Source organism: Centroberyx affinis, unplaced genomic scaffold, assembly GCF_046629955.1.
Source record: "Centroberyx affinis isolate AG114_WGS23_722 - 3 ecotype Tasmania unplaced genomic scaffold, CSIRO-AGI_Caff_v1 ptg003805l_1, whole genome shotgun sequence".
NCBI classification, from domain to species: Eukaryota; Metazoa; Chordata; class Actinopteri; order Beryciformes; family Berycidae; genus Centroberyx; species Centroberyx affinis.
Window position 1 is genome coordinate 141,937 of NW_027281670.1, and position 17,406 is coordinate 159,342.

Sequence of the window (17,406 nt, forward strand, 5' to 3'; positions counted from 1 at the left end):
TGTTCGTTTAGGTTTATTCAGTAGACATTTTGGAGAGCGATGGATAGAGAAAAGTCTTTGTCAATTCAAATTAACAAATTGGTGATATTTATTTAAAAAGAAACCATGGTCATCTGTCAAAAAAATTATGTTTGCCTGTAGCCTTGGTCAAGTGATCCTCCATTACTCTGCACTTGTTGAATCTGATGGTCTCAGGTCAGTCTAGTGCTGCCCCAACAGGTCATTAAAACAGACTTAGCCATGTTTGGATGGTAGTGGCAGTTGAAATGGACAAGGGCCCTTGACCTCACTATCAGTCATGAAACTGATGCTATATTTCTCGAGATTCTGAAATACCTGCACTTAACCTTACTGCACTTAACCTGCACTTTACACTGTCTGAATGCTCCATTGAGTCTGCCATCAAGTACAGGACAGACTTGAGGTTATTATGAAAGCCAACGTCTGCTTATTTGACTATTTACTGTCAGGGATGCACAACTGGCAATCCAAATTATGTCTGCCACAAAAAGTGTAAGTTTATCAATAATGGCATTGCAACTTTTTATGCAACTCTGGAGAAAAAGTATTTTTGGAGTAATTATGTACATACTTGAATCATTTCCCCTTCACCTGGAGGCAGTGAGTGTCAGCACTCAGGTATTCGGTACGTTGTGCTTTAACGGCTCTGACAAAGACTCAGTTGTGATTTGTGGGCTGACAAAGTGTAATCACTCTTCTAAATTAATGCAGTAATTCCTTCCAATTTCATTTAGTAACAAAGCATCACTCATTTTAAATGGGGTACAAAAATGTAAATTGTATTGAAGGGCAGTGTAACCTTCAAACTCTCTTCAAGAGTGCTTAATAGCTTAAAGTCCCCGTGAAATGAACTCCCATTACTTTTACTTCCTGGAAAAAAAGAGTATTTTTAATGGCGACTTCATGCTGCACCAGGAGGAGTAAATATAAATTCCAACTCATAAAACCATCACAGATTTTGAACAATCCCACCCCTCCACCCCTTCCATCAAATAAAACTGCCTTTCTCTCCCTGACTGATATTCCATCAGTTTAGACTTTTGAATGATCCCTCACTGCATTATGTCCTGCCCCAACATCCCGTTTCAACAGGAAACACGTCAAATCAAGGAAGTAAAGATGCCATGGGGTCTTTAACAGTGGTGGAAAGTAACTAAGTACATTTACTCAAGTACTGTACTTAAGTACAATTTTGAGATACTTGTACTTTACTTGAGTATTTCCATTTGATGCTACTTTATACTTCCACTCCACTACATTTCAGAGGGAAATATTGTACTTTCTACTCCACTACATTTATTTGACAGCTTTAGTTACTTTTCAGATGGAGATTTGACACAATGGATAACATAACAAGCTTTTAAAATACAACACATTGTTAAATATTAAACCAGTGGTTTCCAACCTTTTTGGCTTTTGACGTCTTACAAAAAGCAGTGTGTAGTCGGGGTCACATTTCAGATGTCTATGAGTTGTTAACAGCTCCATCAAATAGTGATTTTTCCCTCTAAACCTCACATGGTTTCATTTCAATCAATGTTCAAATGATCCAATATTTCAGCAAAAATCAAAGATTAGAGAAAAAGTCAAAAAACTGAAAACAGATTTGTGTATCAGAAATCAGCTAAATGCCTGTAGGGCAAATGTAAATGTTTTGGATGTCAGAGGACATAAAGCCGTACATACAGAGACTACCGCTGTTCTACTAACAAAGAGTCACCGATGGAAGGAATGCTCATTGAAAAGACTGAGGCCAATGCTTTTCAGTCAGTTGTGTATTTATTGAATGAAAGGTGACAAAGAACAGAAGGTTCTCAGGTAGAGCAGCGTTATTGTAAAAAATATCTTAGGTTTGGGAAAGCATGCAGCTGAATGTCAGTGGAAATCCATCTGCCATTATTTGTGTCTCATAGCCTACTCGTCATTCCCAGCTGGTTATGTAATCCAGAATAGCTTTTGATTAAATGGTGGCAGTGTGTGAGGAAAGTACCACTGCAAACAAAGTGTAAACACAATATCAGCACAAGGTACAGAAACATACAGCAAAGTGCTGTCAACAGTCTCAAAAGTTACCACAGAGCGCCACAATGTAGGTGAAGGGGCGAGGTATCACCACAAAGTGTTTTTAGTGGTTGTTAAGGGGTGGGGGTGGGGGGGTTGCTAATTCACCCCTACCCCCCAGCAGTTAAATTCCTTGCTCAGTTGTACCTCAGCATAAGTTAGTTATCGAGGAGGGGAGAGCATTACTCATCTACTTTCCCCACCCAGATTCCCAGTGGGTCCAATCGTTGAACTTCAGATCACAAACCCACTTCTCAGACTTTTAAGCTGCCAACACTAAGGTCATGCACTTCCAGCTGCAGCTTACACTAACTTGTTGAAACTGCAAACCACATTTCCTGTGCTATTTCCATAGATATTTTCACTGCAGCAGAGATGATGCATGAGAGAAATGTGAAGACTCATGTGTTTTTGTTGTTAGACACACAAGCAAATCTAATGCAGGTGAAATGCTGCAGAGTTTCTGTTCAACACAGACTCTTATGACTCAATAAAATGTGATCCTACTGGGACACCAGAATATTTGTTACATCTATTGTTACAGTATTGTGACTTGTGCACTCTGTTCAAGTCAAGTCAAGTCTGTTTACAGCATACACATGGTAAACTTGTAAATGCTTGTATGCTGGGTCCTCTCAGTATAAAAAGAATAGTAAGAATAAAAAGAATAGTAACATATGTTCATAAAAATAAATATAGAATTGAAATAAAATAAGAATCAATTGGTGTGGTGCAAAGTGACATAACACAAAGTGACATAATGCGGCATAAGGTGCTGAGTGTCCTGAGATAGGGGTCATGTGACTTTTCAATGGGTTGATTGTACTGTAACATTGGCGATCCAGAGACTGAAGTTTATTGCATTGCATTGCATTCACTGTAAGTCACTCTGGATAAGACTAAACACCTAAAGTGTAAAATGTTGACAATACTTAATTTAGAATCCCATAATGCTGTTACATTACTTTTATCAAAACTAGGTAGTGGGGATATCTTTTGCTGCTTGAACTTGACCGTATAGCATAGTTGCAGAAGGCAATGGTGACACACGACCCAGGCAGACACAGAATTCAATTCCACCTTCGAGCCTGAGGTTGATTTAAGCTCAGGAAAAATGTTTCAACATGCCTACACTTGGAGCAGGAAGGCCTAGTAGAAGCAGAAAGCCCACTCTTTCTTAACTGCACTGTAGTATGTTGTAAAGTAAGGAGAGCTGAATCATTCTGCTCAACTAAATAATATAATACAGTATGCACATCCACACACACACACACACACCACAACATTGTGTCCATATTCCGAACCATTTGGAAAACACAGGTACAAACATTGTAACTATGGGTTTATTTATGCATTTAGCACTTTGAATTCAGTCCATCCATCTATCCTATCTGATCCGAAGAGCTTGTATACAAAAACATATACATATTTCAACTCAGAAGACTATTTGTCATCAGAATTTACGTACATTCATAAAGATAGTAAGTAAACAGCAGCAACAACAAAAATCTATGAAAGTAAGTTCACAAATAATGAATCTATTGGATTCCTCTGAGAATTCTTTGAGATTTCTGAATGACTGAGATTATTCAAATCAAGTCATATTTATTTATTTTATTGCTCTTAACAGGTTTGTCACAAAGTGTTTCACAGAGCATCAAAGGACATAAATGCAGATAAAAACAAGTGGGAACAAATACATTTTATGATGTGAAGCCAGAGCCAGTATGTGCATGTGTGTGTGCACGAGAGCGCATCTATGTTCATGCATGCCTGTACTCGCACATACATGCTGGAGTAGACAGCACCAGGGCAGGAGCAGAGAGCAAAGATACAGTAGTATGATGTTTGTTAATGAAGTAGACAGGTTAGTAGCCTGTCTCAGGGAAAAATAAGAGAGGAAATCCAAAGTACACTCCAGGAAAAGTCGGAGAAGGAGATTTAAAACATTTTCTTAGAAGGTAATCACTTAAACCTCCAGCAAACCAGCCGTCCCTTCACAACAGTGGAATAAGCCTTTGTCAGAACACAGCATTCCAGTGTTTTTATGTACTTGCATGTAGAGAAGGGATTAACAACATTATCTTAAGTGTTAAGCTGACAAGAATTTGTTGGCAGTTTTCTTTTGCTGTTCATTAACTCTATTATCTGAAGCAACAAATCCCCAGATATTTTTGCACTCTGTTCCAGTGGAATCAGAATGTTCTGGAATTGTAGGTCAGATCAAGTTTACAAATGCACCAGCAGCATTAGCATTGACTAGAGTTGCTCATGTTTGTGCTGTGATTCCCATACAAATCAGATATGCCAGTTTTAACTGTAGTAGCTTTAACTACTCTAATACTAATGAACCACCATTTTAAGGAATTATTCTGTAATAGTGAAGTGAGGGACAAAGATCAAGCCCACTGGACCATTTTTTATGTATTTTTTAATACAAGGGTAAAACTCTGCCAATTGGCTGAGAGTTTCACCTTTTCCATCACTGTTGTTTCAAGAATTCTGACTATTTTTTAAGTGATATATAGCCAATCATTCCACTTTTTGATAATGTCACTTGATTCAGTCATATTATTGCAAGAAGTCAATTTTATGTCTGTAAGTAACTAAAATTAGGCCTATCATTACCCATTGCTAGATGATTTGAAGAATAATAAGGTTTTAAGACAGAAAACAAGTTTAAATTTGATGAATGATTTTGTATGTAGGTTGAAATTGATTGGGCTGAAAACTTTGAACATTGTCCGCCATTGTCCATACTGCTCTCCCCTCCCTCCCATCAGTCCTTCCATGCTAACAAGCTGTTAACTACTGGCTCCATCAGACAACCAACTCTCCTCCCAGGACACTTATGTGAGCATGTGGGGGGCATGGGCAAATGGCCTCATAGGATTAGCCAGCACTGTCTGCCATTGTCAAGGCCAGACCCAAACTTCACTTCAATCACCCCAGCCATCTCCCTTCTTGTTTTCAATACACAAGCAAAGCTATCAGGAAGGAACTGGGAACTGTTATCCTGAGGGTTGTTCTTCCACCGCTGGGACAGCTTGGACTGAGGGAGTAAAGTAGGAGTAAAAAAAAAAAAAACAGCTTGTTCCAGCAGCCATCGCTCAGATGAACAAGTCGTAGCACCATTGCACAGATAATATAGAAGCAATGTTTATTTATTTATTTTATCTTTTAGTTTTTGTGGTTTAGTGATGAGTTTTAGTGACTGGAACTTTGAGTACTTTTATTATGTTTGTCTACTGTTTGTGTTGTTTCTAAATGTGTGTCAAGATGGATGACTCTCTACTGCAAACCAAATCTACCTACGGGTACAAATAAAGTAACCTGAACCTGAACCTGAACCTAAAGTGGAGAATAGCTAGTGAAACAGCTATTGCTAATTGAATGGTCATGGGTTAGTACCAATCAAGTCTCAGATAGATGGGTTAAATATTTTTTTTAATCAGATGTCACCATTGACTATACATCCATCATAATGTGATGTTTTGAGCCCCTCTGGATCTTCTCAGAGTTCATCCATAAGAACAAAACGGCGCTATAGATACACACAGGAAGGCAAGACCAAGTAGAACAAATCAGGAAAGGATATAGCAGCAGGTAGGTTCTTGTTCCTATATCATAGATAACAGCTCAAACCAAAGATTAAGATTAAGATTGTCAGTGAATTAAATCTAAACATCCGTTTTGTATTACCCTGTCACAATGTTTCCCATGCCAACTTTTGCATAGTTGTATGTTACTACAGTCAAAAACTGCATGCGTAAAGAGAGACTGGCACCACAGCCTGCATGTACCCAGATGGCCCATGAACAAAAGGACACCAACAACTGTGGCATATTCACACACAATGCCATAGCATGAGGACTCACTTTAGGAGCTTACATCAAAGGACTAGACACCAGGTAATGGTCTTACCTGCCCCCACCTCCCCCTCCCCCTAGTCTGCCCTGACTACACCCACTTGGCTGCTTAGACCCCTCCTTTTCTGGGGTGACCAATCAAGTTCAAGGGTCAGGCCTCCCAACGCTAAAATATCAGGAAGAAGACCTGCTGTTGGAAGGTGTTTACTCTAGTTTTTACTCTGTGGATGAAGAAAACTGGCAATAGGGGGTTCCATAGAGACCATTGATATATTTGACTTCAGTGTTCAAATATCTGACTAGCAGCACTTTGTCTCAAAACTTCTGCATCAAGGCTCTGCCAACTACTGTTGGTGGTGATAACCTGAGGACACGGAGAAATGCAACACATCACTGGTAAGCTTCATCTTTAAAGCTCTATTAAATCTAACTGTGCTGTACATGAGCATGCAAGTGCAATGTGCCACTGTGTGTATCAGTGTTAAAAGGGAAGGAAACGCATTGCAATGATTTGTTAATTTATTGGGCCGTATATAATTCACTCATGCAAGTGATGTGATAGTGATGTAGCCCTGAGAAATTTACCTGGTGTTCAATGTGCTTTATTTATGCAGGCCACCACAACAAGGTTACTGCATGAGAAAATGTGAAATTGAAATATCAGTATTACTTAGTACTAGATTGCTCAAAAAGCACAGGCAGTGTAGAAATAAAACAGATCAAAGTAAGGGTGTGCAAAATTACAGCCATTCTTCTGGGAATTCAAGCTTTTTGGGCATATATTTTTTCTTGCTTTTTATTTTCCAATCACATCCCTGTAGGTAATAATACAGCACTTTCGCAAACTCCATGCTGTGATAAACCATTTTGCATGTGCTGTAAACATGACTGATTTTTGCAGCACTGTTTGTATTTGTATTTTCTCAGTCTCCACAGACTCCAAGCCTAACCTCAGTATGCCCCAGCCCCCTCCAGTAGCTGATTCGTACCAGCAGGGCTGCATCAAGATGACGCTGGAGAATGCTGATCTCTGGAAGGCCTTCCATAGCATTGGGACAGAGATGATTATCACCAAGCATGGAAGGTAACATCACTGGCACAGTTAGTCAGCTACTGAATGAAGAGATTATTTTAAAATGAGACAATTTTCAGTTACTAGGGTGTTTCCCTCCTTTCCAATAGTTCCAGTAGTTCTTTTTTTTATCTTGTCAAGATCCGTTTCTCACACTAACCAAAACCTAAGATAAATAGTTGCCCATGTTTTAGGTTGCAGTACTCGGAAAGTACACCGGAAAAAATGAAGGTGTTGCACACATAGCATGCTATGGTATGCCTAAGATGTTGATATCAATAAACCCTGGTTACTGATTACTCTGGTATGCCTGGCAACTCCACAACTTCTGTTTTCGCTGCCCTGATCACATCCCTGTAGATTTATTTTGTTCTCATCTTGCACATACATCAAAAACACTTACAAGATTTACGAATTGAGCAGTTCTTCATTGGTGTTTGTGTGTTTCAGGAGAATGTTTCCACACTGCAACGTCAGTCTGTCTGGGCTCCAACCCTATGCCAATTATGTCGTCATGGTGGACATGGTTCCTGTAGACAGCCTCAGATACAAGGTAAGGAATACAATACACCAGGAGCCTATTTCACACATATGCACAGCATGCACCAAGCATGTTACATAACTCTGGATTTGGACAAAACACGTTCATTTAGCATGAAGCTTCCTGATTTCTTGATTTTTCTCCATTGTTTTCCACTTATTGTTTAGTTTATTGAAAGAATAAGGGGTTAAAAGCAACAAATTGCACTATGCAAAACCCAGCAATCTGCATTCAGGTTACAGCCGAACCAGACATCGGCCTGCCCACACTAGGCCATTCACTGCAGCCGCTGCATATCAAAGCCTTTCATCATTTCCTGTTTGTGTACCCCCAGCTGGAGGCCCAATCAATTAGCATCCCTCCTCCACCTCTCCCCATCCCAATCAGGGTGAATGGGGAGCCATCAGCCCCTTCGTACATGCAACGGCCCTCCCATCAACAGCTCTGGCACCATTTGGTCACAGATATATCTATTCGCACATACATGAAAAGAAAGAAGTGCATACACAAGGGAAAGTGAAAGAGTGGAGAGTTTCTGCATGCTGCAGAAACAATGACATACTCTTTCTCTGTTTTCATGATATGCCTCACCTTTTATTGAAGGGAATTTGTTATATCAGCATCGGAATTATTTTAACTGTCAATCATAATTTATATACTGAATTCCTTTACATGTGGAATTTTCATGGACAACACAAAGGTTTTCACACACCGCAGCTCTCTTACATAACATCCTATCTCAGTCTCAGGAGAGAAAATAATTGAAAGTCTTCATGCTTCATGTGGAGTGCTGCTTGTTCAGACATGTCCTGGGGTCTCACACTTGTAACCCCCCCCCCCACCCCCCCCCATCTTCTGCCCTCCTCCATCTCTCTGTAGTGGAATAAGGAGCAGTGGGAGGTAGCGGGGAAGGCAGAGCCCCAGCCCCCGTGTCGGACCTACCTGCACCCCGACTCCCCTGCCATAGGAAATCACTGGATGAAGCGCTCTCTGTCGTTCCTCAAGATGAAGCTCACCAACAACACCTTGGACCAGCGTGGCCAAGTAAGATGGCATCTTACTATCATGAAAAACTATTCTAAAATTTAGTTTTTTCTTTGTACTTGATCCAATATTCTGCTCACTCTGCTTTTCTCCCCCCGGTAGATCATCCTGCACTCCATGCATCGCTACTATCCCAGGTTTCATGTGATCCAGGCAGACAGTCCGTACACAGTCCGCTGGGGCCCCTTTCAGACCTTCTCCTTCCCAGAGACTTCCTTCACCGCAGTCACCGCTTACCAGAATCCCAAGGTACCAATCAAAAACCTTGTAAAAACCTTTCAAAAATACATGGGCATCAATAGGTATGCTCATACATGCAGGAAAAAAAAAAGGGAATTTCTTACCAAATTGAAAAGTGTCACCTACTCTTACAAAATAATATAATAACAGCACACAGTTCAAGGGTTTTTTTCAAAGGATAGTAGGTGAAATTGGTGATGTTGTATGGAATTAGAGATGTTGTATGGTGAATTGAATGTCAGGTAGTGTGTCTTTTTTGTTCAGTTTTTCACATTATCTACATTTATCTGGTGCTTTTATCCAGAGCAACTTACAATCAGTGAGCAGTAGGGGTTCAGATTAAACCTGTGATCTTTTGTCTCTTTATCCAATAAGCCACACTGCCATCCTGTTTTAATGGATATACAGCAATTGTTCAAATCAACTTATGATATGAGTAATGATGATATTCCTGTTTTACTGAAAAACTTTGCACCACTGACAATTATCTTTTTTTGCCTTCTTTAAGATCACCAAATTGAAGATTGACCACAACCCCTTCGCTAAAGGATTCAGGGAGGGAGGCACCCATTCCCACAGTAAAAGGTAGGTCTTCATTTATTAACAGGGATGGAGTTTTTAGTAGGTCACTAACCAGTCACTAGTAAGTCTCAGCTACGTTGCTAGCTTCCTTGATTTACCTTAGTCGCCGATTTGAACGGGACCTAGTAATTGTAGTTTAGTTTATTTGACGTTTTTAAAAAACTATTAACTGTTCAAAATATCTGCATCTCAAAATGAACAAGGTTAACACACAAAAAAGACCTGTTTCTGTTGTGGTCTTTGGTTTTTAAAACATGGACAGTATGACATAAGAAAATCAGAATGGGCTACTAGTCAGTATACAAGAAACAAAGTAAGGCAGGAAGGCACAAAAAATGCTTTAAATGTTCCATTCTCTTTTTCATAGGTGTCGTTCAAATAGGAGTCCTAACAGAGCTGCAAAGAGAGCCACACTGGATAGGAATGCCCCATGCAAAAGTCCTCCAGGTACGTTTTTTTTTAATAATTAACATGTTCACAAAAATACATTAATTTATATATGGTCTCAAAGTGCCAGTAAAAGTGCAAGCTTCATTTACATACTGAAGCATCATGGTTTAAGTTATGACACATACCACTTGTATGAAATCATACCTTACCAGCAGATAAACCAGAGTATAATAAAATAAACCCTAAACTTAAATACCGATTGTATGGATAGGTACTCATGTGTATCAACATACCAATGTCTCCACATTCCTGTGCAGTCCTATTAAACATTGTATTTCCCTCCCAGGCCTCCAGAGGATGCCGTCCACCTCTCAGTCAACAGAGGAAAGGAAGAGCCACGGCTCCACAGAAGAGTCACTGAAGGAGGGTCACCTTTCACCCTGGGGTGCGGAGCGGGACCCGTCTGACAGCCTACACACAGAGTCCCTGGAGCTGCACGGGCCGGACTACAGCTGTGAGGAACAGATGGTGCCTGCATCCATGGCCTACCAGCCCTACAGGTACAATTAAAGAAACCCAGAACTTTTAACGATCCCTGTTGGGAAACTGGGTCGTCACGTCTAATAGTAACAGGATACAACACAGGAAAATAGAATATAAGCAGAGATATAGAATATAAATGAGACAATAAACACACGCAACCAACTGTTTCAACATTAGTAGAAGGTGCACATGACAACTATTGCAAAAAGTATGATTTGCAGTATTAATAGGGTGTGCAAGATAACAACAGTAGAACTTACTGAGGCAAAGAAAGAATATTTACAATGAATATACAGTATATCACACATATGGAATATATGCCATACAGAATATGAAAATGTATCAAAAATATGAAATATGCGGTACTAAATAAGTGGAAAACATACTTGCATAATAATAAAACATACATAACATAATATCAATATAGATGCGATATATAACAGTGATGTTCCCTTTGGACAGTGTGTGTATGTGTGGATGAGGAGGTCTAGCCTGCATACCGACACATTATTTAACATATTTACATACAGAGACTGTTTTATGTAAAATTGCTCAGTCTGAGCTGGCTGTAGCAACTGTGGCTTTGAATCAAACATTTTTGTATTTACTCATTAGATAAGTCTCATTTTTTACATGCTTGTTATTCTCCTGCCAAAACAAATTGTTTGGAAAATTACTGTACAGACATAGGATTGATGCAGGGTTTGGGGATGAATAAAATAGTTATAAGTTGTACTTTATTAAATCAGAGACCACTTGACTGGAAAGATACATGGGCAATAACAACAGACCCTCACATGGATGATCACAACAATGCAGCATGATTAAAGATAAATGATTAGAATTAAACCGAATGACATTGTTTTGTTTTTTTCTCCAGATCTGTGGAGTATGACAGGCTTCCATCCCCTTCCAACGGGACGGAGGACGGCGATGGACGGCGAAGCTACGAATCCCCTGTCCTGGATGTGGCCACTGTCCCACATGGGCATGACCAGGCCAATAGGTTCGGCCTTACCAGGGACGCAGGCCACCACCAACAACACTGCAGCGTGATCCAGAATCAGATGTCCGCGCCCTGCCAGGAGTACCGACACACCCCCGTCAGTGTGCCCATGTCTTCCAAAGCTGGCCCCGGTATCCTGGGTTACTCAATCTACGGTCACGGGTACCAGCCTGAGCAGAACGCGGGTCAGTGGGCGGAGGTTGAGGCTGGTGGACAGTATATAGCGCACACCCTCGCCCACCCTACTCCCCATCCACTCGCCACAGCCGAACATGGCACCCAACAACGCGGCTACCAGCAACGTGGCTACCATCACCACGGCAACACAGCAGATTGGAGCCAGTACCCGCTCTTCTCCTACTCTTGTTGGTGAACTTTGGTCATTTGATAATCATCATCATGGATCTGATGATAAAACCGTTAAAGCTCTATTGTTGTGGAGTCCTGGTGAGGCTCTTTTATCCACTAGGAGTCTATGCTATCATACTGAGTGGCCAAGACACTGACAACTCCCAATGGGTTCATTGGTTAAAATGTATAATGCCTGTGCTGTTTGTGATTAATTGCTTGAAGATCAAGGACATTATAAGTTGGATGTGTTTGCACACTGCAAAAAAATGTCCATTTAGTCTCATGTTCAGCCTTCAAATCTTATTTTTCTTAAACCAAGAGAACAATTCTGCCAATGGGGTGAGAAAACTCCACTTTCCAATGCAGTTTCACTTGTTTCAGGAATTTTCTAGAAATTAGTGTCAATTTCTTTGGACATAAATCCTATTCATTTCAAATGGAGATTCTTGTTTTCCTGTCCTTTATGCTGCTGATCACATCCCTGTCAGTCCAGCTTGAGATTGCATGATTCTCTGTTTTAAAGAAGATGTGTGTCAGTCGAGGCAGCATACGTATCATGTGCTGTTCCCAATCAGGGCAGGTCTGGTGACCCTCAGCTGGGAAACAAGCATTAACCCTCATCTGCAGGCATGATGAAATGATACCTATCTGTACTGTACCAGACTGTTGATGCCAATATTAAGGCACCAAAGGTTTTGAAAAGCTTCAAAAGGTTGGATTCTTACATTGGTATCTCAGATTTTCTGCTCATTTTTTATTTAGAAAACCTATTCAGTATGGTCACTCTTGTTTATAAAACAAGAAACAAGATACCATATGTTACACAAAATGTAATTTACCACATAACAAAATGTTCTTTTATTCAACAAAAAGAATTTATTGTTTTAGAATGTATCAGATTTGTATCAGAATCAGTATTGTTGTCAAAACCGTGACAAATACTGTATATTGGTGTTATGACGCTGAGGAAATACATATTTGAACAAACAGAAATGTACAAAAATGTAATCTGGTGTGACTTTCAGTTTTTGTTCATTATTTAGATTACAGGTATGGACACACAGCTCCTGTATTTCTAATGGGCTATCGTGTCATGAATTTGGATCTGGCCGGCAAACCCATACAAATCTGGCTTATGAATTAATTTGACGTTCCCAGGTAGCCTACAACTGCAGTCCCAGTTGCCACACAGAACACATGCACAGACACAGCTCTCTATTGTCCAGCACACTTTCAAACACAGTCTAACAATGGAAAGGTTACTGGCCAAAACACTCATTAGCACTAGACCTATCACCCTGAAGTGTGAATGTCCCCCTCTCTGTGGGATAAGTGCTAACAAGCCATTACAGTGTAGCACCTAACAAGCAGATTAGCTAGGTGGCTGAAATGACTAAAAATATACTTGAAGCTGAAAGTAGCCAATTTCAAGAGGTGGGACACGAAGTGCAAAGAAAATCCCTGTGAAGCAAACTGCTTTCATGAGAACAGAAGAAATGTGGGGAATCAGAGTTAGTTTGCTCAGAAGAATAATCCCCTCCTCCCAAATTTTATTTTATTTCAGTACCTACCTTGTTTTGATACTTACATTTTACCACTTACCTTTGCATAAATAAGAATATATAAAATGGGTTATATAAACATACACAACTGACAGTTTCAACACCAGATCACCATGATAGGTAGAATGAATGGAGAAGTATGGAGTACAGTGTTGACAGTGTGACGCCCTACAACAGAGCCAGCTTTTTCACCAGTTTATCTTGCCTAAACTAGATCTTAAGAAATTACATAAGAGGAAATTTTAGGAAGTTCTTAAGAAGGCTCTTAAGTGCAATTTTTTTAGTACAGTCTCATTTCTTACGAATTTCTTTAATTTTCCTACTTAAGAACTTCTCAAAATAGGGCCTGAATTAATTCTGGTTAATAAACTTTAGGCTTACTGCCATTGAGGCTAGGACACAAGGCTAGGAGGCAATCCAAAGTGCTTCCATCTATAAACAATTGGGGAAAAACCTATTTAGGGCAACTGGAGCAAAGATTTAAACATTGGTTGCTGTTGGTAACTGTATAATTTGCTAGCTTATTAATAAACATGAGACAGAGGCCTACCTGGCCCTACACCAAATAAAGCTTTACAATAAATGTTCATCTTAATGTTAGGTGTCGGGGAACCTATGAAGACTTTGAACTATAACCTACTTGTCTAAAATGTGTTTAAATATATTATATAGTTTGAGGCTTACCTTCTCACTGTAGGAATTTTAAGACAGGTGAAGGGCTGTCTTAAAGTTAAGAAAAAAATCAAGAACAAATTTAAGAAGAAGAATTTCAAGAAACATAAAAAGAAAGTTAAGAAAATATATAAGAACTGTTTTTGAGAATAGCATTTTTTCCTATTTTTTTTCTTGGCACTTGAGAAGATTTTTTTTCTTAAGAGGGTTTTGTGAATCCAGACCCAGACTCCTATCCACAAAGAAGAAGAGTAGTTCCATCCATTGTGGCCTTTTGGTGCAGAGCCAAAAAAAAAGGTGAAAAAGTTCAGGGTCTTGGACTGGCTTTCCTGTAGGGAGACATGTATTTTGTACTAACAAAGTATTAACATATGTACTCAACAGGCTATTTTGTGCTCACAATATATAAAATATGCACACCTAATAAATTAATAGAGCCAGTGCAACACCAACCACTTCTTTGAGATGAGGTGTTGCTCTACGCTCTGACTAATCAACTGTAAAGTTTATAACATCCTTCAAGTCTGCATATAGACAACAGTTTAGCTTAATAGCTAAATACACTAAATAAATCAGGGCTACACTACATAAATCAATGCAATCAAATATATTTAATTATGGGAAGTGGGTAAAATGTTTGAATCTTGCAGAATAAGCTAAATTGAGCATAAGCTTTAAAAAAAAAAAAAAATGGGTGCACATTTTATTAAATTTGTGGGCATGTGTTAATTTGTTCACACAATTGTGAACAAATTAAATAATGAAAGTAAGGACAGGTATCAACCAAAATCAGGGAACGATATGTATTTTGTGCACTATATCAGGGCATGAGGTCTGTCTTGTGCCCTTGATATAGTAAATTATGGCCTGAATTATTTTTTTTCGCCTCCGTCCATTCCCAGACTCTGTAGAAAAGGATCATGGAGATGAGCTCTATATTCCCACAAGAGGTCAGAAAGGACAAGGCATAACAAGAGGGAGAGAGAAACAGAGAGACAGACTGAGAGGGCATACTAAGAGGGTTAGAGAGAAAGTGAGAGAGGGCATACTAACAAGGAGAGAGAGGGAAAGAGAGCGAGAGAGAGCATACCGGCAGCAGGAGAGACAGACAGGAAGATGAAGATAGAGAGGGAGAGAGAAATGGAGAGAGACAGAGTGAGGGCATATTAAGGAGAGAGAGAGAGAGAGAAAGATGGAGCAATGAGAGATTATCCTAGAGCAGTGACTCTGACCTGATGAAGTGATGACAGACAGCAAGTGAGGAATGACATAGTCTGGCTTAGTCTCCCCAGCAGAAGGCTGGAGCGTCTGTGCTGTAAATGTTTTACAAGAGGGAAACAAGAGAGATGGAGAGAGAGAGAGAGAGAGAGAGAGAGAGAGAGAGAGAGGGAAGCCATATCTGGGCCATTTATGAGGCTTCAGGGAGAAGACGCAGCAAAGGAATTTTCTAGAGCACTTCAACCAGCATCTTACTTGTAAGATGTGTGTAATTAGGAACTTGTTTTTTAACACATCCTTCTAAGACACGAGGCATAGATGTGCACCTTTCCCCCAGAGAGGCTTTAATAGGGAGAGACACGTCGGCTGTTAGTCGGATTGAAACTGTGACATTCTGGTTACAGCATGGTCTTTTTCACCACCAGGCCTTCCTGCCACCTGGGTTAGCCCGGGTCATCGTGGCACTAATCACACAGCTCATCTAGACCTCCTCTCACCTCACTATAACATGAAGTATAGACCACAGATGGCGCCAATTAGTGTGCTCTAGTTATAGTATAATTCCAGCACCAAATGGCATTTAAGCAGTTATCAAAGGTTTATTTTACCAGAGCCATACTCATGCATGAAGTGAAATTGTCTTTTTTTTCCCCCCTAAACTTAGGCAACACCAAAGAGATACTTTTGAAAATCCTCTGAAGAAATGTAATTTTATGACAAAATGTCCTCAAGCAAAAATGTATTTCTTTTCAAAACGATCCAATTGTCCAAGTTCAAGTTTTTTTTAATTCATATTATTAAAAATGCACTATTTGTTTAAGCATTCAAATTTTTTTCATTATTAGCCCGAAAAACTCAAATAGCCCCTTTGCCCACTGGAAGAGGTGAAATTCTGGGTACAAATTGCTTATTCAACCAGAGGGAGTGAGATGACTATGACTGGCAGCTGCTCGAGTACATGGAGTAAGAGCTATTTCAAGCCTGACTGTGCCAATTAGAATGCTGATTAAACTATGGGTTTAAACCTTGCATGAATGGTCCATCCACTTAGCTTAGCGTGACTAATAACACGCTGAATATAGATAATCTAAGGTGTGGATGCCCTTTTGACAGAGGTGTGACCCTCAGGTTTTTTTTTCCATTTTCATTTATTAATTAATGACCACACGACCGAGGTCGGTGGAATTTGCTTTCGGTACAGCATGGTGGGTAAGCTCAATTCAGCAGTGTCAGTAACATCAAACACAGACAGATATCAGCATCACATTAGACACATGACTGGCACAACAGACAACATACACAGATTACCACAAAACAGGAATCACAGAGAATATTTACAAGATTGACACAAGAGTTTTAAAGTGCAGGTACATCTGTCAGGGTTAGTGAGAAGTGTTCAGGAGAAGGAGAAGAGTCCTTATTGCAGTGGGGAAAAAAAAATGTTTTTAAAACAGGATGATTTGGTGGGCAGGGACCTATAGCGCCTCCTAGAGGGCATCAGTTGCAAAAGGTGGTGAGCAGGGTGAGAGGGGTCAGAGATTATTTTTTTGCTCTTTTGATTATGATATAGTGATTCAACTGATGGGGGGAGGTGTCAATAATCTTGGATGATTTATTGACTATGACTATGTAACTGTCCGTGCTGCCGTACCAGACTGTTATGGATGAAGTGAGTATGCTCTCAATGATGGCTGTGTAAAACTGAAGGAGGAGGCTTTGTTTTACTTTGAATTTTCTGAGCTGTCTTAGGAAAAACAGTTTTTGTGGTCTGTATTGATGTTCCATTTGAGTGTGTTGCTGATGTGTGTGCCAAGAAATTTGAATGAGCCAGTTATGGTTATGGGTTCTCCAGAGACATGAATTGGGGTTTTGGGGAGGGGGCTGTGCCTGAAGTCTATAATGAGTTCTTGTGTTTTAGATGTGTTGAGCTGGAGGTTGTTATCAAGGCACCAAGTGACTGCTTGGGCTACCTGCTCACGGAATCGGTCTTTGTTGTTGTTGGTTAGGAGTCCAATTATGGTTGTGTAGTCTGCATATTTAAGAATGGTGACTGAGCTGTGGTGGGATGTGAAGTGGTTTGTGTAGAGGGAGAAGAGCCAGGGTGAGAGGACACAACCCTAGGGGGGCGCCTGTGCTGAGGGTCAGAGGTCAAGATGAAAGGCCTTCTCCACAGGAAGCTCCGGATCCAGTGGCATATGCAGGGGTCACTATTCATGTCCAACAGTTTATTGAAG

At 40.1% G+C, this 17,406-nt stretch overlaps 1 protein-coding gene across 1 annotated transcript; it reads left to right on the forward strand.

The window, feature by feature from the left end:
- Positions 1-6,331: 6,331 nt before the first annotated feature.
- LOC139662474 (T-box-containing protein TBX6L-like) lies at positions 6,332-11,742 on the forward strand. The gene is made up of 9 exons (XM_071541168.1): positions 6,332-6,347; positions 6,879-7,035; positions 7,474-7,576; positions 8,444-8,608; positions 8,711-8,857; positions 9,357-9,433; positions 9,798-9,877; positions 10,167-10,380; positions 11,244-11,742. The coding sequence occupies exons 1-9, from the start codon at positions 6,332-6,334 to the stop codon at positions 11,740-11,742; spliced, it is 1,458 nt and encodes a 485-aa protein (XP_071397269.1).
- Positions 11,743-17,406: the final 5,664 nt, after the last annotated feature.